This window comes from Myotis davidii, unplaced genomic scaffold, assembly GCF_000327345.1.
Source record: "Myotis davidii unplaced genomic scaffold, ASM32734v1 scaffold520, whole genome shotgun sequence".
In the NCBI taxonomy this organism is placed as follows: Eukaryota; Metazoa; Chordata; class Mammalia; order Chiroptera; family Vespertilionidae; genus Myotis; species Myotis davidii.
In genome coordinates this window covers 3,346,219-3,367,580 of record NW_006292908.1, presented here as the reverse complement: position 1 = coordinate 3,367,580, position 21,362 = coordinate 3,346,219, and the positions used below count along the sequence as shown (strand labels likewise).

The 21,362-nt window shown below is 38.4% G+C and overlaps 1 protein-coding gene across 1 annotated transcript in view; it reads left to right on the top strand.

The window, feature by feature from the left end:
• The window catches only part of DCC (DCC netrin 1 receptor), a 349,712-nt gene that overhangs the window by 268,696 nt on the left and 59,654 nt on the right, over window positions 1–21,362 (top strand). Inside the window, exons 15-17 of the mRNA XM_015565696.1 lie at window positions 2,861–3,055; window positions 8,130–8,162; window positions 21,128–21,193. Coding sequence (XP_015421182.1) covers window positions 2,861–3,055; window positions 8,130–8,162; window positions 21,128–21,193 — 294 coding nt within the window. The remainder of the gene's footprint in view (window positions 1–2,860; window positions 3,056–8,129; window positions 8,163–21,127; window positions 21,194–21,362) is intronic.

Sequence of the window (21,362 nt, the reverse complement as noted above, 5' to 3'; positions counted from 1 at the left end):
ATTCATTTTCTCACTGTTTCTATTGGTCAGGAATCCAAGCACAGCTTAACTGAGTACTCTGCCTGAGGGGCTCATACAAGGCAGCAGTCAAGGTTTTAGACTAGACAGATGTCTCATCTGAAGCTTGACTGGGGAAAAGATCTGCTTCCAATTCCTGTGGTTGTTGGCAGGATTCAGTTTCTTACTGGCTATTGATCAGAGCCAATCCTCAGTTCCTTGCCATGTGTTCCTCGCCATCTGGCATCTTGTTCCATCAAAGCCAACATAGGAGAGAGTTTGCTAGCAAGGTGGAAGTTAGAGTCTCATGTAACACAGTCATGGAAGTGATCGTTCATCATATTTGCTGTGTGTTATTGGTTATGCTCAGACAGAAAGGCTTACAAAAAAGTGTGACTACCAGGAGATGGGAGTATTTGGGGGGCTAAGACTCTGTCTGCTACACCTATTAAATCTAAATGCCCTTTCTTGGGACCTATGTTTTGTAACTTATACCCAGTCACCAGGTAATTCTTACAATTAGGCAGATTTGGGAAGCACTAAACTTGGTGAAAAGTGAAAGCTAAAGCAAAAGAGATGTAGGTTTTTATCATTGATCTGAATTGAAGAGAAATGGATTTCTGGATCTTGGAATTTGCAACAATTCTTTTTTAAAAAATATATATTTTATTGATTTTTTACAGAGAGGAAGGGAGAGGGAGAGTTAGAAACATCAATGAGAGAGAAACATCGATCAGCTGCTTCCTGTACACCCCCTTCTGGGGATGTGCCCGCAACCAAGGTACATGCCCTTGACCAGAATCGAACCCGAGACCCTTCAGTCTGCAGGCCAACACTCTATCCACTGAGCCAAACCGGTTAGGGCTTTGCAACAATTCTTAATCCTGCATAATCACAAGGAAGACAGATCTAGTTCATTGTTTAGAACGCATCCCTCCAAACCCAAGTATAATTGAGGTTAAATATGGCATTAAGTGACAAATGATTAAAAATTATATAAATGTTCTTTTACTTTACTGAAGTGTATTGCATAGTCTACAAAAAATTTCTCACTATAGAGGAAGGTTTTATATGTTAGATGTAGCTTGAACTAGACCTTGGTGGATGGGTAGAATTTGGATGGAAAGAGGGACCCTCCAAACCCAAGTATAATTGAGGTTAAATATGGCATTAAGTGACAAATGATTAAAAATTATATAAATGTTCTTTTACTTTACTGAAGTGTATTGCATAGTCTACAAAAAATTTCTCACTATAGAGGAAGGTTTTATATGTTAGATGTAGCTTGAACTAGACCTTGGTGGATGGGTAGAATTTGGATTGAAAGAGTGAAGAATACGTCGTAGGTGGGAACAAACATAGTATGGAGACCTCACTGCAGTCCACCAGGAGGAAGTGTGTGTGTTTTCATGTAGGTAGTGTGCATGGTTATTGGGGGAGGACAGTGGATCTGAGTCAAAGAACCTTGTGATATAAATACAAAAGATCTATGTATGAGGGTCCCCAATCCCAACAAGATAAGCAGGACTCAAAAGGAAGGAACCAGTCGATCAAAGACTGCTGTTTTTAAAAATATGATTTATAGCCGAAACCGGTTTGGCTCAGTGGATAGAGCGTCGGCCTGCGGACTGAAAGGTCCCAGGTTCGACTCCGGTCGAGGGCGTGTGCCTGGGTTGCGGGCGCATCCCCAGTGGGAGATGTGCAGGAGGCAGCTGATGGATGTTTCTCTCTCATCTATGTTTCTAACTCTCTATCTCTCTCTCCCTTCCTCTCTGTAAAAACATCAATAAAATATATTTTAAAAAATAAAAATAAAAATATGATTTATAAAGAACATATTCAGTGTATAAGAATAGAACTAGGGACATTTGTGGCCTAGCTGATGTAGCCATCTGTGCAGAATTTTAACAGAAATGGAGGCTGGCACTATAGTCATAGACCAAAGATACCTATGATGAGCTATTGTACAGTTTCATCTGATAGTCTAATACAAAATTATGAGTTACTGTTTAAATAAAATCTAGTTTACATATCGGCTAAATATAATGTTAGAATATTAATATATTACAGGTTTTACTCGAGTGCATGTTAGATTATCACCACTGAGTACCCTAGTAGTATTCAAGTAACATCCCCTAACACAGAGGGCAAATGATACTATCCAATGATAGATTATTAACATCTGAGATAGTAACTAGATAACCTACAATTATCCAGAAATACATTATCTTTTTTTCCCTAGGGGGGACGGACTAGGGGAAATAGTGTTGGATTTTCAGCATAACAGTAGAGAATATTATCCTAGTTTTTTTACCCCTAGCTTGGGTCGTTTTCAACTTTATCACCTGTGAAAGGAGGCAACAGTGCTTCTGCCAGCCTCACAGAGTTATTACAATAAACGTATATCACCGTTTCTTTTGTAACACTTTAAACAAGCATGGCATGTTATGCTTTTCGGTGTGTTTTTATTATTTAAGCATAAGCCAAAATAAATACTCCTTGTTTTCATTATTGGAATATGGTAAAAATTATACAGAGTTGTTATCTATGTTTCACATTTTGTTATGCATATATTAGAATAAACCAATAATTAGGATTTGTAGCCAGCAGAATCTTCACATTTTTAAATGACATATATTTTTTTATTTCTATCTTATTCCATTTTCAGGTTCTGCACACTGAAGCAATTACTTATTTAATCCTTGCAATATGAAAAAAAAATATTACTTGCCAAACCCAGAACTGTAGTTTATAGATTGTGGATATATAATAATCATTGCAAATTACACTTGGGAAACATGGATGTTTGGAAGCAGTGGTAGAGCAGGCTACTAACAAAGCTTGCATTCATCTATCCATGCAGCTTACATCTTGTTCTATACCTTGGACAAGAACATACCAATTGATGACTGGGTTATGGAAACAATCAGTGGTGATCGTCTTACTCATCAGATCATGGATCTCAACCTTGACACTATGTATTACTTTCGAATTCAAGCGCGAAATGTGAAAGGAGTGGGGCCCCTCTCTGATCCCATCCTCTTCAGGACTCTGAAAGGTTTGAATCATTTTTTGCTATTGCCTCTCTTTTCCTGTGGGATTGTTCTGAATTCCCTTCTACCATCTCTGTGGGCAGCATGACTACATGGGTATTCAAATTGCATTAAAATGCAAATTAAAGCTACAGTGAGTTATTAACTCACGCCTATTAGAATGGCCATCATCAAAAACATAAGAGATAACAAATGCTGGCAATGATGTGGGGGAAAGGGAATCCTGTACATTGTTGGTGGGATTGTAAATTGGTGCAGCCACTATGGAAAACAGTATGGAGGTTTCTCAAAAAATTGAAAATAAAAACATTATGTGATCCATCCAATAATTCCACTTCTGGGAATATATTCAAAGAAAATAAAAACACTATCTAGATGTCCTATTTACACCCCCATGCTCATAAGAACAGTTTTTAAAAAAAACCAAGACATGGAAACAAACTAAATGTCCATCAGTGGTTGAATGGATTAAGAAATTGTGGTATATATATACACAATGGAATATTATTCAGCCACAAAGAAATAGGAACTCCTCCAATTTGTGACAAAATGGATAGATCTCGAAGGCATAATGCTAAGTGAAACAAGTCAGACAGGTAAAAACAAATACTTTATTATTTCACTTACATGTGGAATCTAAAAACAGATAAGCAAACAAACAAAAACACACCAAACTCATAGAAAAGAGATCAGATTTTTTTGTTATGAGAATCAAGGGATAGGGAGAGAGTGAAATTGGAGGAAGGTAGACAAAAGGTGCAAACTTCCGGTTATAATATAAGTGAGTACTAAGGATGTAAGGTGCAACATAATGACTTCAGTTAACATTGCTGTATAATATAGAGGAATTTTGTTGAGAGTCGATCCTAAGAGTTCTCATCACAAGAATTTTTTTTCATTTTTTATTTTATCTATATGAAATGATTTATGTTAACTAAACCTTTTTTAAAAGTTTTATTGTTGACACTATTTCCTCCCCTTTGCCCACCTCCACCCAGTCCCTACTCGCCCCCATGGCCTTCACCACACTGTTGCCTGTGTCCATGGGCATATGCATATATGTTAACTAAACTTTTTATGGTAATTATTTCACCATATATGTAAATAAGACCCTCATGCCACCACACCTTAAACTTATACAGTGTTAAATGTCAATTATTTCTCAATGTAACTAGAAAACAATAAGAAAAATAATTAATTAATTAAAATGTATCTTTTACTTCTTAAGCCAGCATTTCTTAGCAAGATCTACTGTATCACTGCATTTTCTGCCTTCAGCAGAAGGCAGACATTTCAACTTGATGTTTTTCACTGATAATCCTAGGAATTTTGTATTGATTTCACATATGTTGGTTCCATTCGAAATATAATGAAACACTCTAGCCATTTTTATGTAAGGGAACAAAAATTAAAAAGTATTGGATTATGTGAATGGCATACTCTTGCCAAATGTAAATATCTTCTTTCAGGACCAATTGTCCTTATACAGTAAAGGACAATTGATATGGCATTTTGATATGGCAAAGTAGAAAACCTCAAACAAAATGAATGTGTTTATTTTAAAGAGGGAGGTCAGCAACAATGACAACAATTTGCAGAATGATTGGAAGAAAACCCACATGCTTTTAAGAATGAAAATGAGCACTCAATTTAAGGATCGTTATGTGTTCAGCACTCAGGTTAAAGATAGAAAAATACTCAGGCCCAGGAATAGTAACTACAGCAAAATAATCTTCATACACATTTTTAAAGCAGAGTATTGTTTTTCTGGAGGACAGATGATTTCAAGGGCCTCTATTATTCATTAATTGAAAATAATTTCAATGTTGTATAGCTGATATTTAAAGATCGATCTTTAAGGAGTGATGTGTCTTGTTCTAAGGAAGGATCCTTGGCTCTTGGACCTGACCACATTATGCCTCTATATCTGGCTGAAAACGTGATACTACATGATGGCAAACAACTGAAAAATTAGAAGCACGTGTCTCACATTTTCACCCAGTCATTTGACATACTGAAGAAGAGTTTTAGAAAAAAATTGTATAGTCTGTTTCTCAATTCTCCTAGGGACGGTAGCCTAATAAACAGTGGCCTTTTGAATTCTGTGAGCGAGCTATTCAAAAGCTGGATTTGGTAATAGCACATCTGAAAGTTTGCCAGGAACACACAAGCAGGCATTCAGCCTCAGCCTGTGATGGTTCTTACTGACAGGTTCGAAGTTGGGAGGGAGACAGGAGGAAATGAGCTCATCTTCGTCTATCCAGGTTTTTAGGACTTCATGTCTAAATCAGGTTTCATTCCAAATGAGCAATTGACAGGAAACTGGTTATTCATTTTGAGGGAGCATGAAATGTAACTCGATAATGTCTCACAAACGCTTCATCTTTATCTGCGGACAAGTGCCAAATTAATTTCATGCTCACAACGTATGCCAACTGGAGATCTCAGAGAGGGTTTAAAAACGACTTAAGGCATCCAAATGTGTTAAGCAGCAGAATGATGAGTTATCACAGGATTTACATGCCCACATGGATAATCATCCTGTGGATTGTGTAATGAACTCCCTGTCTCACTTGGTACGGTTTACCCTCAGTGTCCTAAACTCATCTATTAAATGATCTTCAGCATTAAGAAGGAATTCAGGAATTTGCTCTAAGTCATAATATTCCATAAGAATCATTTCTAATACCCTGATTGGAATGTTTAATATTGTCTACCCTAGGTATGGCATGCTCCATTAATAACCAATTAAAAGTTTTTTTAAGCAGATCCTGCTCATATGTAGTACACTGAGTTTTAGATGTCTTGAGTGCACTTGAAATTATATAGAAATATTTATATCTCCCATCTTTTTAAATAATTGATATTGCACATGCATGCATCTTACGTGTCACTTGGGATGACAAATGTTCTAAGGTACATAAATTACTCATCGTAAGAGATTTGAAGCCAAGTGAACCAAATTTACACTAAAGACATAAAATCACACTATTGCTCTCTGATTTAAGATTTTCATTTTCCAAAGCTGCTTCAAAACATAAGGCCACTGATCATCAGAGTGTAACCTTGACAAATAGAAAGGTTTGCCTGTTGTCCTGAAGCTGAGGAAGCTCAAGATAGTCTACTGGGTCGCAGGCAAGTGCTTTGTTCTAATCATGCCCCTTAGGCAGGTGCCCTAAGGCTTATATTCAGTCTCTGTAAGATTGACATATTTTCTACTTGAGACTAGAGTTTTATTCCTTTTTGGTTTTAGGCACCAGCCAGAGAGGTACAGGAAGCTCAATTAGTAATCACTGGTTAATTAAAGAGACATTTATAATTAAAAATGGATTAAGTTATTATACCCTTTATGTACATGGTATAGGGGATATATCTGACTCTTTCCTTGAAATGTTAATTAAAAGACTCTGAAACTTGATTCTTGACCACATAGGATTCTGCAAATAGCCACCTCCCTTCCCCAGACCCTCCCGGTTACAATACCTACACACTGTTGAACCCTTGGAGGGTAAGAGTCATGTTTATCTCTGCCTATCACATGGTTGTTTCTTCCAGTGAAGTAAGCTTCTTCCCATTGGCCTGTCAATAGGGAGGATGGATGGAGTAGACCAATGAGGATTCCTGTGGAGGGGCAGAGTCATCTCCGCAGCAGACTATGGTGTATTCTCGGGGATCCTTAATCATCATTCTGAAATGTGCACTTCTTCCATCCAAAATATAGAACTGAAAGCTCTGTACCACCATACAAAAAAAGCTTTAGTCTGCAAAGAATCTTGTGACAAAATCCATTATTTTCTTGACAAATGACAAAAGCCATTAAAAAGTCCAGGTACAAATTACAATACTTTTAAGCCATTATTTGCCTTTAATAAAAAGTAACTATGAGAATATATTTGGTCATTGTTGGGAAATACTCTTTAGTAGATAACCCTCCTCGAGTCATTCAAGGTTTCCCAAGTAATATTCAGCCCAGATTTGCTAACAATAAAGCAAATCCAGAAGATAAGAATAGAGATCAGATTGTCCACAATAACATTTATTTGTCCCTTGCTAAAAGTTGCTGAAACTACAGACAGTGCATGTATATAATTAAAGACAAAGGGAGAGATGAATCAAAATGAGATGAAATTTTTGTTTGTTTGTTTGTTTGTTTTATATCATTGCAAACAGTTCTTCCCTAAATATGTGATACTGTGCATGGTAGTTTCTCAAGCATGTCTGTTCTGGCTACCAGACATTTACCCTTCCTGGATTGTGTGGTCACATATGATCCTGGCATATCATTCCCCATTCTTAGGAAAACCAGCATGGCACTTCCTACAACATGATGCCCATCCTTAAAAGCTGCATTAAGGTTCTAGCCCTGAATATAAAGTACAGCTAATTCAGTTGCCTATCAAAAGCACTTGTCATCAAAAACACCTTACTACTGTAATAAAATGTATTTTGAGGTGCCGTTAGTCTTCAATGAGAAATGGGAGAGAAAGTCAAGACAAAAATTAAATTGTAATGATTTGATTAGACATTATTAGATTAGATAGCCTGCCGAATTAAAAAATGTTAATCTTGAGAAGATACAAAGACATTTATAAAATTTGTATAAAGTTTGTAGAATTTTACCGTAATAAACCCTTGTGTATAGCGTTTTTCAAAGACTCATTCAGAATTCAAAGTCTACTTCTTGTTAGGCTACCTTTCCTAGTTTACCCTTTTCATATGTCTACATATTAACATAAAAGAAAGGGACCTAGAGAGCACTATGCTAGGCGAAATCACATGCATTTTTATGGTTATTGTGTTTTTAATTAGACTTGTATGAGGATCATTCTGAGTTTATGGTTAGAACAATGTGACAAATAACATATTTTTAAGAACACGTTTCTACAACAAAAACATTTTCATTTTTCCTTCTAATTATTTAATAGAAGTAATTACATTAACCTTGATTCCTTATTAATTTTATTTCCATAGGGCATTGGCCTTGATATAAGAACTTGCTAACAGAAACTGTTGACTTCAAATGTCAGCTTTCTTGCCGGGAACTGTCAAAATCTAATACTATTTCTTTCCCCCCCACAGTGGAACACCCTGACAAAATGGCCAACGACCAAGGTATGTGTGGCTCGCCCTGCCGCGTTCTTCCTCCTTGAGTCCGTCCTGTCTGTCGGAGATGTCAGTCACTGTGTTGTTTTCCTCTTTTCTCCTGGGCCATACACCTGGCGGAGCCCACTCTGGGGCGATAATTAATCCTGTTAATGAAGTTCTGCTTGGATGGGGCTGGGGCTCTGATAGGGAAGATGTAAATTTTCTTGAGAGGAAATTGTTTTGTCTCTATTCTGAAGGACCAATTAAAATGTCAAGCTTCTTTGTAGGAAATAAATTTTTAGTCTCTGTGCACTTCTGAATAATTCACATTAAGTATAATTAAGCTCGGCATAATTTCCAAGCTGCTCTCGCACCCTTTCCTGCGCTCGGATGAAAGTTCTGCGGTTCCGCGGAGAAACGCCATAAATCATGTGTGCTTGTCCTCTGCCACCAGCTTCTTGCAATTAATAAACACAAAGTGAGGTCAACTTTTTTAGGGCATCACTATTGTTCATTTCGAAGCCAGCGAGCTTTCATTCCTTGAATCGGATGCTGGGTGGACTTGGAGGGTTGTATCCTCTTTCCACTCTTGCTGGAAGCTTGACTTGTGTAGAGAAACAGGGATGGTTTTACACAAAGGAAAATGGGGAGAAATGAGAGTTATCCATCAACTCACAGGGAGATGTGAATTTGGGAATACCATGATTCGTAGAGTGAAAAATTAAGATGCCATTATTTTTTCACTATGAGTGATTAGTAGGATGTTAGAGGAGCACAATAACATTCATGAGTTTTATTCTGGGGGGATGTTCCATTCTTTAAAGAAGGGAGAATTTGGAAATACCGCTGGTTATAGTCTGTGTTCGTTACTTGTTGGTTCAGAACCTATGACTTGTCTTCTGCTTTGGGTAGCGACTGGCAGCACAACCTGCTTGCAAGCGTCAGGTCTCAGAAAGTTCTGTCTTGTAGACCGGGGAAAATATCCTTTTCAACAAGAATATTTTTTACATTTTAAGCATCTGTGGTTGGTAAGGCTCACTCCTAACAGAAGGTTGCCTACATGAGTGGTATTTTAGTTAATGATCCTATATTCAGGTTCAGCTCCGGTCCTTATACCATGCCTCTGCTGAGGAGAACGTGGTGAGGGTCCCACGCAGGGAGGAAGAGCAGTGATGAATGCCCAGAAATGCCCACCCAGGGTTAGTTAGCTTTCCCATTCATCACCTAACTGCACCTGCTTGCTCCCACTTAGAAAATATTTTCCTAAGATTAATATCTACTAAATAGTAATATTTGTAAAATGATGAGTACTTAGCAAATGATGAGTAATTAGCAGTTAGCATATATTTGCTTAGGTAAAGTAAATATTAGTGCTGGCCAAATCCAATGCTGGAATAATTTATTAACAGAAGTGGGGATTTTTATTTGTTATAAAATAATTAAAACAATCTCCCATAGCTTTTTAAACTTAAATGAATTTGGAACCTCTACAGGCATATATCCTAATTTTTGAAATTATATTGAGAGAGCGAGAGAAATGTTTAAAGTAACTGAACCAGGTAAAATGCTACATTCGTGGCCACTTGGGAGATGGAGTGCTCCAGCGTCTCTATAAATGGATTTCCAGTTGTCTCTGGCTTCCTTTTCATTGTCTCTCAATTTCTTTCAATTGTTTTTGCTGTTATTTTTTTCAATTAACTCTTTTTTTCATATTATCTTAAGCCACCAAAATATATTTTGTAAATAGATTTTTTAAAAAAAAGAAAAAGAAAAGAGAATAAATTATTCCCCAGTTGCTGTATCACACACCCACTATGTATTTTACTCAGATTTTCAAATTGACAGTGAAGTCAGGTCAATTATCAGGAACAAAGGAATTCCTCAGGATGACTGCCAGTGACTGGGTCTGTTAATATAGTCCAGCAGTTGATATTTTTCTTCATCTAACATCACTTCGGAAGATTCTGTCACTTATCATATACTATGTGGTGCCTTATTCAACCACAGCTGGTGTACAGTTGGTCAAATTGATAGGATCTAAATTTTAGGTCAAACTCAAATCACTTGTAATTTGATGTTACTGGACTGATGTTATATAATTTAGTGGTAAGAAATATCTTTACATTCTTATCAAGAAGGCATATAAAATAGCATATAAATAACTATTTCTAAACAAAATTAGTCTTCTGGGTTGATGACCAAGTGTGTGAAAAATAACCCAATGTAAAGATCCCCCTAAGGCCCTAACTGGTTTTGCTCAGTGGATAGAGCATCAGCCTGTGAACTGAAGGGCCCTGAGTTCGATTCCCATCAAGGGCATGTACCTCGGTTGCAGGCACATCCCCAGTAGGGGGTGTGCTAGAGGCAGCTGATTGATGTTTCTCTCTCATCGATGTTTCTCACTCTCTATCCTTCTCCCTTCCTCTCTGTAAAAAACAATCAAAAAAATCAATAAAATATATTTTTTTAAAAGATTTACTACTTTAAAAAATAAAAGATCCCCCTAAGATTGAAGAAAACAGCAGGAAAGAAACTGTCTCAGCACATAGCAAATCAGTCAATATGCTTCACTGTGCTCGCTGGCAGACCAATTTGCCCCTTCCCACAGCGAAATGGTCCCATTTTGTGTTACATTTATGACAGGTGCTGAATTTCTGTGGAGAGAAAATTCCCTCTGAGAAAAAAAATTAGCGCCCTGGGCCAAAGTTAACTCAGTCAGGGTGAACCCTAAATATACTTGATCTTATATGAGAAAAAATGAGAATTGTTTGAATGGTTTTAAAATAGTATCTTTGTAGGCTCTTGTCACAATAACTTTTTCTTGTATTAGAAAATCTGCCTGAAGAACATTACTGTGAAAAGGAAAGTTATTTCTGAGTGATAGCAATAACAGTATTAAAATGATAGACTTCACATGGAACTCTTTTTCCCTTTCTGTAATTGTAAATTGGTGTTATCTAGCATTTATTTGCTAAACCCTCTAATCTCAAGCTACTCTATACTTCCTCCTTTTTGTAGCTCTTATCTCTTGTTCCGCTTCTTAATTATTTTTTTTTTCTGATCTCTTCCAGGCATCTGTGGCCAAAGTAATTATGAGATTTGGGAGATTAAGCAGTTTAATTTTTTGGAGGGTCAGGTAGGGCAGGGAGATTGTATGACCTATGTGAAGTGGAGGCAAAGGATGTAGAAATGTTCCGCTTTAGGTTTTATTTTTTCCCGTATTTTGGTGAAACCACTGTCAGTTTGTGTGTGTCTATATGTGCATGTATGATGTTAAAATGAGCCCTCTGAGAGCTCTTGTTATCACTCCCTGTTCTAAGAGCATGACAACTATTGGCTGAAATCCTCATATCGATACCGTTAGACAGGCCCTATTACTGTCTCTTCTCCATTTTGGTAATGAAGAAGCTGCAGCTCAGAGAGCTTAGGTGACTTGCCTATAAACACACAGCTAACAGGCAGCAAGACCATGATTCACACTGAGACCATCATGTTCCAAAAACCCTGTTTTTAACCACCAAGTATATTCATCACATATATGTTACATGTATACATGGACACACACATGCTTTTAACCTATCTCTAGAAAGTTTGGATATTTCCCCAATATTGGCCTTCCTTTTCCCAACTCTGTGGATCATCTCAAACAAAGGCAAAGGGCTTTCAGTCTGGGTCAGAGTTAACGTCACCTGCCTGGAGGACGCCTCAGCACTGAGTGTATGTGGGCCCCACAGCTCTTTATCTCGGGAAACACAGGGACGGCTCTAGTTCCACTGTCTCGTCAGCTTGAGAGGCTAATGCAAAACATGAGCACTGGGTGGGTTAAACCACAGAAAGGGGTTTTCTCCCAGGGCTGGAGCCAGGAAGCCGTATATCAAGGTCTGGAGGGAGGGCTCTCCTCCTGGATTGGAGACACCCCCTCAACGTGTCCTCAAGTGACAGACAGAGGATAAGCTCTCTCAAATCTCCCCCCCCCTTTTTTTAAAAAATCTTTATTGTTGAAAGTATTACAAATTATATCCCCTTTTCCTGTTGTCCTCTTGCATTCTGTCCCTGCCCCCCAGCCCTGGTCCTCACCACCACTACCACCACCCCACCCCCATTGTCTGTGTCCATTGGTTATGCTTATATCCATACAAGTTCTTTGGTTGATCTCTTTCCCCCTCACCGACCTCCCCCACCCTGCCCACCCTCCTCAGATTTCCTCTTATAAGGACCCTGATCCTATGGGATCATAGCTCCATTCTTATGACCTCATTTAACCTTAATTATTTCCGTAAAGGCCCATATCTCCAAGCATATGAATGTGGGGTTTGGGGGCAACCCAATTCAGTTCATAGCATCTTCCTTCAAAAGGAAAGCTGATTGTCTTCCCAGATTTCCAGATGAGAAAGCAGAAGGTTATGTTTTCCCCAAAGTCACAAGAATACACTTGTGGACAGAGTTGGAACCCAAACACGTTTCTCTCTTACGCCCAGAGTTTATAGTCTTTGCATTGCAGACTTCTAAAAATTTGGCTTTTTGTTTTTCTACAATTAGCTTGAGCTGTTTTAGAGCTTCTCACAAATGTATTTTAAAAATCCTTTTGTTTGGAGGTTGCAGTGAAGATAGTCATAAAATAGAACAAATTCTCAAAAATGATTATTTGATCAAACTTGTAATCTTAAAAGATTGTTTTTACATCCTTCTATTCTATTTACTCGCAAATATCAGACTCCTGTTTGAAGTGTGCATGAGTGAAAGTTGTTCATTCTTACCATGAGCATAAACATTTACAAGTCATGTATGTTTCGATGCCTGCCATGACATGGTACCTTAAAGAGGCAGGAGCCTTCATGACACGATCTGTAGCATTGCTGAGATGAATTAGGAAGAAAATGCTTGCTTTGAACCCTCTCATGTTTCTTTAATTCTCCGTAGCTTGAGTGGTTGATCTAAAACGCCAGGCCTGGAAAACAGGCCTAAGTTCTGAGGCCAGTTTGTAGATCCAGAAGAAGGTGGCCTGCTGAAAAGGGCCCGCCCCTGTAGAGAGAGAATTACTCTCCTGTAGATCCTGGTCATGGCCCATAATGCTCTGCTTTCCATCAGCAATCACGGTGTGTGGTCCAGGGCAGCTGGCCGGGATCAGGAGGTTCCATCCTGCACTGGGACCTCCTGTGTGACTTTGGGCACGGACTGATCATCTCTCAGCATCCTCACCTCTAAAATGATGACTTCAGCCCAAGTTATCTTTTTGTTTCTTTCAGGATTTAAGATGATCAAATTTTAGGATTAATACTAGAATTAAGAAAAAAAAGGCATAGCATCTTTGCATAGTGCAGCACTTCATGTTTTTACCATTCCTGCGATATGTCACTCTTCGGCGCACTGCACACGTTCTACCATGGTTAATTCCCATAACATCCCTACAGAGGTAGTACATGAAACACAGAGAGCTTAAAACTTGCCCAAACTCTCACCATATGTAAACGGTTAGACCGAGATGCATTCCCAGGCTAACTAACCTGAGAATTTCTTCTCTGAACCACTGTATAATTTCTGGAAATTCAGTGACTTCATTGGTTCCTACTTTGTTATCAAGAAGTGAAACCTAAATGGCCTCAACTAAGCTCATCTGGTTCACAGGCCTTGTCTTTCCTCAATAGGGTATTCAAGCAGCGTACTTACCCCTGCCATTTTATACCCTGCACCCCCGCACCCATGGTTTTAATCTCAAGAGTAAACAGAATGTTAATTGTTTCCAAAGCAGCCTAGTCAAGCTTGTAATTTAGTGGATATAACCCAAACTTTGCAGGGTTTAGATCACAGTATTGAAACCTTTGTCACCATTTGGTGGGAGATGCTTAATTGAAAGTAAAGACCTTTTTTTGCTCTGTTATTGTGTGTCGTTTTAATTCACTTTACTATCCAAGTGCTTGCTCCACCCCTTTTAAAAAGCTATTTTTGCCCTAACCGGTTTGGCTCAGTGGATAGAGCATTGGCCTGCAGACTGAAGGGTCCCAGGTTCGATTCCGATCAAGGGCATGTACCTTGGTTGTGGGCACATCCCCAGAAGGGAGTGTTCAGGAGGCAGCTGATTGATGTTTCTCTCTCATGGATATTTCTAACTCTCTATCCCTCTCCCTTCCTCTCTGTAAAAAATAAATAAAATATATTTTTAAAAAGAAAAAATAGCTATTCTCACATGTGCTTTCCTCAGATTGAAAATTTTGCAACTTTAGAAATTACGACTGGTGGGAAAGTAGAGGCAAAAAAATGAATAATGTGCTCTAAACATAGCATTTGGGGTGCTTAACCGTGTTCCCAGCAAGTAGGCAAGTAGCTGCTTCAGTCAATGTCCGGGGGCTTTTATGTTCTAATAGGTAACTTCGAAAGAAAACAACATACTCGGTGCTCACAAGAACTGATACAATTCATGGTATAATTTTAACTTTCTAAGACATGAAAGGTAGACATTTTTGTTAACAAGTCCTCCAAAAGATTATTGAGATTAGGTCCTTTTGTAAGACTCATTGTGTTGCTGAATGCCCTTCTTTAGCTAAATGCCGCATTCCTAGCTTCATTCCCTGCCCACTTCTATCAGTCCTGGACTCTACCTCCTGAATGTTCATCCACAACATTCCAAAACGATGCTTCACTGTTGCTTACAGAATGGAGTCAGTTCTTTGACATCAAGACCCTGACTATCTGACCCCAACTTCCCTCTTCTAGCCTCATGACCAATCTATCCATACACTGCACTCTTTTATTCTTCTATATGCCCTTACCATCTGACTTATTCATTGCTATGTAGTCATTTTCTTATATTGCTGGGGTTCAACCCCAGCAGGTCCAGGGGTCCCCAAAGGTGTGGACGGAGTCGGCGAAGAAGGAATGACATGGATCAGCAGCCTCGCCAGGATCTCTAGCCACAATCTCCAGCCAAGTTCCATGTCCATGTTTCACTAGGTTCTGTCTCTAGGTTCTGTTGGCAGTTTCTGTCCAGGATCTTTTGCCATGTTCTCTCTCTAGGTTCTGTGTCTAGTTTCTGTCTTCTAAGTTCTGTCTCTTGTTGTCTTGTTACATCTGTATTTATATCAGTTGATTCAATCCTATCAATCATTCCAAAGGTTAGGGTGTTTCTTATCTCCATTCCAGGGAGTAAAGATTATGTAGCTTAAGTGTGATTGTTCGTAGTTAAAGTGATTAACTACCCGCCTGGCACTTAGTTAAGGAGTTTTATTCCCTCCCTAACTTCAGGGGAAAATCCCTACCTGGGGAAACAACCTTTCTTAGAGAGGTGACCTTGGTTAAAACACAGTGCCAAGAAGGTGAGCAAACATATTAAGAACAGTATGCCATATATGCCAGGTCCCTTGAAACAGCAAGGATGGACCGGCTCCCGGCATAATATTTTGCTATTTATATCTTCAAACTCTAGGCCAGGTTGTAAATTCCTTGATGGCAGATGACTGGTCTGATTCACATGGTCATTTCCTTCCTCCCTGAATGTCCAGTTTCTAATTGTGAATGGATTATATTTACTGATGCCAGATAAGTGTTTTGTTGAATTATGATGACACAGGTCTTTTGGGAAACAATCATGGAATAATCTGGAAAGATAGACTTTGTCATCTAATCAAAAGAATAGTTCAGAGAACTCAAAGGAACAATGTTCGTGGCTGTGGGTACTGTACATGTTACGGATCTTGGGAGATATGAAAAAGATGGGGAAATATTTTTCCAGTAGAGAGAACGTATCGTATCTTCAAATTTCATCTGTTAAATTAAAGTTCAACAGAAAAACAACAAGTTCTCTGTGATCCAGGCAATGGTAGATGATTCTGACCCCCTGTGCTCTTTTGTTGACCTCCACCACCCTTCCTGTCATTTCTTGTTAGCAGAAAATTACAGACTTGCATTTCACAGCTGCTTGTAATTCTGAGTACAGAAAGGAGAAAATCAGAGCCAGCGGGCGCTGATGAGTTTTGGAAATGTCAAATGTGCGGCATGAAAGGAATTGGACTCACTTTTGCCAACTTGCTGGTAACACTGCCTAGCCCTGTGCTGCTTGTGAGGAAGCATAAGAAAGAAGTACAGTCCCACCGGGCCATTGAAAGGAAACACGCAACATAGTTAGGAGGAATATACAAACACTCCAAGCTCAACATGCTAAACCAGCGGGTACCATCTAATAGGTACATTACAGGGTTTGAGATGGGCCATTACTGTGTGTAAGTAGTATAGAAGACTCTTAAAACCCACGGCTGAGCTCTACATCTATGAGTAGAATTTGAATCAACACAAATGACCACAAAGGGAAAGATAACTGGAACCTTTATTTCGAGAAATCCCAAAATGGAGAAATTAAGAAGCCAAGAAGCTGCTCAAAGAAGGAGATTTGCAGGATGTGTTCAGTAGACAACTAGGGTCCCACTGGGCAAAGTAGGGCCCTGTGATGAAGACACATTTGGTAATGGGCTTTGGCTGTTTTTCTCTGCTCAATCACAGCAGTAGTCAGGCTTTCCTACTTTTCAACACATCCAGGAGCTACTGTCTACACTGGCCACCGAAGACCAGCATGCTTCCCTGGAGCCAGAGCCCTGCAAACCCCATTCACTATTGACTGATGATGGGAGCGTATGGGGCAGGGGCAGGGAAAGGGCTTCAGTGTGTCATCCTCAGAGTTTTCCTCGCCTTATTAGTCTACTTCTGCTATGCCTTTCGTCAAGTGTCACCTTTACTTCTCCCAGTGCTCTATGTGGTTACAGACTGAACTGTTTCCTTTCTCTTCCAAAGTCTGTTTTGCTCTATGTGTCCTATTGAGAATGAACCTACCACCCGCCAGGCACACCCATTCACCTAAACCCTCGCATTTACACACCAGGATCAACTCTAAGAAGTGCTCTAATTTATGTCCAACACTCTCACCATTCCTTCTCTTAGTTATCAATTCGCCGAATAATGACAAGATAATCACCAGAGTCAGGCAGCTTCAGCCACTTAATAAATGAGTAAATTCGTGTTTCTGAACCGCAATTTACTCATCTATATAATGGAGCTAATAACATATGCCTCGTGGATTTGTAATTAATATTAGTCTCACCCTATTTATTATAACAGCCTCTTCTAATTAATTTGCTCTTCACAACTCAGCCAGAATAATCTTACTAACATACATATTTAATTGAGTCCCTTTTCTGCTTAGTATACTTCAGTGAATCTCTGCCCCCTACAAGATAAATTCTAACTCTTTGGTAGAGCATATAGGGAGTTTTCTTATTTCATCCTTGCCTGGCTTTCTAAGTTTACCCACCTTACTCTTCTTTTTTAATCCACAAACTTTCCTTCATGTTAACTTGAAAACACTGTGTTGAACTTTAGGAAAGATTAAGAAGAGCTTATTAGTTATTTTTATTAATATATGTTTGATATATCCTAGGTATAGGTTATGATTTTGCTGCCTGGTTTATAGACATCCTGATGACTTTGTTCAAAGTCAGCAGTGTTACCAACTACATGAAAAACTGATCTCTTAGACACGTTTTCCTGCCTCTGAAAAGCCATCTGCTTTAAATATATCTCGCTATGATCTGTGTATTAGACAGTGAAACTGTATTCAAGTGGCATTAATGGATTATTTTTATCCACTGGTATACATGATATAAAATCAATGCAATTTTCTTCATTATCACCCAAATTATTTTCTAAAAATAGTTCTAAGATCAAGATCTCTCATTGCTCTGCATCCATGGGGAGATCTATATTGATCATTTGTTAGCTGACAAGTCTGTCCACTTCACTTAGATTATGGGTCGTATTTTTTCTCTTGGGATTGATTATGTGGGTGCCATTGTGGGGCACCATCTGTTACCCCCATTCAGAAATATGGATTAAAGAATTGATTAGAAACACCACATCCTCTTTTGCCAATGTCCTCCGCATATTAACTTTCCATTTATTCCACCCTAAACTTATAAGCATCCACTCAGAAAAAATAAGACTGTAGAAATGAAATCTCAGTTGAATTAATCTTTGGCAGGTAATAAAATTTTTATCATGGGAAATATTCTCCATCTGCCCACATGTGCTAGAAGTAGGGGTTTAATGTAAACATTAATGTTTCATTTTACATACATAGCACTCACCACAATAAAAACATAGTAATAGATGAATTAACTTATTCTTACATCTTCAAAGTCTGAGTAAATTAAAAGCCTCTGCAGTTAGCTAATATAAATTGTGACTAAGCCTAAATAGGACCTGGATACCTTGAACCAGCTCTAGCTGTCATGGCTGGATCCATATCCAATTGATCATTGTTTACTATCCCTCCCCTGAGGATCTAGGACTGTGCCTTGCATACAGTAGGCACTGAATAAATTTTGAATGGATTTTTTTTATCAGTTTTATGCTCCATTAAAAAAAAATTAAGATCTCTGGGATCTTTTATGTATCTCTTCAGTAACTGGCTTTCCATGTACTAGAGTCTAATTAGTCCTCAGTTTGCCTAAATCAGTGCTTATGAAATTAACCAAGTGAACTAAATACATTCAATATTCAATCCACAGCCAAAAGCCCTTAACAATGCTTTTTACTGCCAGGCAATAACAGCATCCTCTTTAGTCTCCAGTGTCTCCTCATTTACACTTTCTGGTTCTGGCCTTAAAGCAGGGGCAGAATCACTTTTTAAAGAACTTTTTTTACCCATAAAGGATGCCTTCCTGGAACTGAAAGGACATTTTAGAGAACAGAAACATAGCACACAAAATTAATATTTGATTCTCACGTCTTTAGATAAAGAGGATCTCAGACTCATCAATATACAAGAGGCGAATTTTGTGTTTCCTTACCGAAGTGGTGCAAGAACTCTAAATTACCATAAATCCAATCTAACTAGTTGATGATATCAAGTTTCTTTAAAGTACTTTCTATTAGGAATGTTAAGAGTTACTTAATTTTCTTTCGTGGTATTAATCTAGTTATAAAAAGTTCACCAATGTCAATGCACTAGATTCCATGAGTAGAAAGTTCCAGCTTTAAGCTGCCTCCTCTTATTTAGGAAGCATTTTGAGAGTCCATTTATCTTACTCAAAGCTTGAAACTCACGACATCTGATTTTCTTCTACATATTGAAATTCACAATGTAATTAATAGCCTCACTAAATCTAAGGGGTGCTCTACCCATAGAGCTTTCTGCCTAAGTAACATATGGATGTGCTTATGGGCTTGTTTTTGCATCGTCCCACAAACTGGCTGGGAGAATGAGAAACTTCATTAAAAAGACATTTGTGGGGATGCTAGAGGGGATGGAAAATCCTCCACAGGCTCTATACCCAATTTCCAGCCAATACAGGATTACTCCCCACAGGAATCATTTATTGCTTTACTGGCCTAAGTGATGGGCCTGTTAGCATCTCCTTTGCCTGACTGCTTTGCAATCTAGTTGCTTTCAGATCTGAGAAAAGTCATCTTAGTATTTATACAGAAGTTCTGTCTCACTTCATTTCTCCCGACATTGATCTTACAATGTCTGGTGGGCAAAGCTTATCCTCTGCTCATTGAAAACTGCAAATGTGTCTGAGTCACACAAGCAAGGTGTTTGGGGAAAGGGTTAGGCTTGTCCAAATTTTAGCCAACCCACCAAAATTTACATAATTGGTTCTTATTTCAGTTGCTTCTCTCACCACTCCCTAACCCCACCACCTCCACACACATAGGGGCCTCCACTTCTTTATAGACCCACAGTCATTGGACAGCAGATTTTAAATGTACCAGGTTATGCTGAAAACAGAATATGAAGTGATTGCATTAATTTATGCATTGCTTGTTGGAAGCTTGCCATCCTAACTTCAGCGCTCACTTGATATCAAAAGAATGTTTAAAATTGTGAATGTACAGTCTGTTAACAAAATTCAAGTCAGCCCTTCACAACTATTTTGTAAATAAAATGAGATCTTGGGAAAGCTTTGGTAAGAAGAGTGTTGGGTCTGTGAAAGAAGGTCTCAAGAGTTAGGACTTGCAGAAAGCTAAAATCTATGCCTGTGAGGAAACAACCATTACTGTAGCTGACTCCCCAGTTGACTTCCTCAGCATCCCCTGATTAAAACCACTTTCAGAAATAACTCCCTGAAGCAAATAAAACAGAGAATTAATTCTATCCTTGGATGTGTTTGCATATAAATTCAACTCCCAAATGTCTTTCCATAAATGATTGTACCTAATAGAAATCTAGAACACAAAATCTAATCAAATAATTATAGTTCTACAGATGTACGAAAAGATGAAGGTATTAGAATAATTATATCTGGTTAAGTTCTGGCTCAATTCTGTTAAAGACTAATTTTTCGATTGTTGAACACCCAATGGGAGGCGCTGTTTCCAATAATGCAATGCTTCTTCCTGGCATGTTTGTCAGAAATATTCAGACCATGTGGGTTGCTTTTCTCCATTTATAATAGCTCCTTTCCAGGCACCTAGTTTACATTAGCACAAAGACTACCGAAATGCAGATACAAGATTAAATGTGTTGTCCCTTGTAAAGTAATAATGATAGCTTGCCCAAATCATGTCATGGGCAACGGTGTAGGCAGAACCTGCTGCAGCAAACAGAGCTTGGCTTTGCCTCTCTGGAGCCATGAGCAGCGAGCACCCTTTCTGTCCCAAGCTGTTCAGGGATGCGACATGTCGACTAGCACTGCTGTTATACCTTTAGTGACTTTTTAACAAGAATATTGGGGGAGGGGGTAGCTTTTTAAACAGGAATTGAATTTAGCTTGTTTAATAGTCCATTTTCATGAGCTGGTTTGTTTTTTTTCTAACACAGAAAATAACATTCTCACAAGGTATTTTGGTATTGACAACCTCGGGCTTTCTTAGAGGTGGCCAAAATAATCATGTTTCATTGTTGGTGTACTTTGAAATATTTATTATTTCTGTCTGTATGCTTTGTTTTCTTTGTGCTTTCATGTTGTATAGCCACTAACATTCTGATATGCTTTCCCAATACATAGGTCGCCATGGAGATGGAGGATATTGGCCAGTTGATACCAATTTGATTGATAGAAGTACTCTCAATGGTAAGTATATAAATTAGTTTATATTGGATTGGTTATATTAATTAAATGTTTAATTCTAAAGCTCTGCAGCACATTTTCTATTGACTGCAAGTTCCAAAATTCCCAGACTTGGGGATTTAGTGGGAATAATAGAAACATGAAGTTATTAACAAACCTGTAATATTCGATC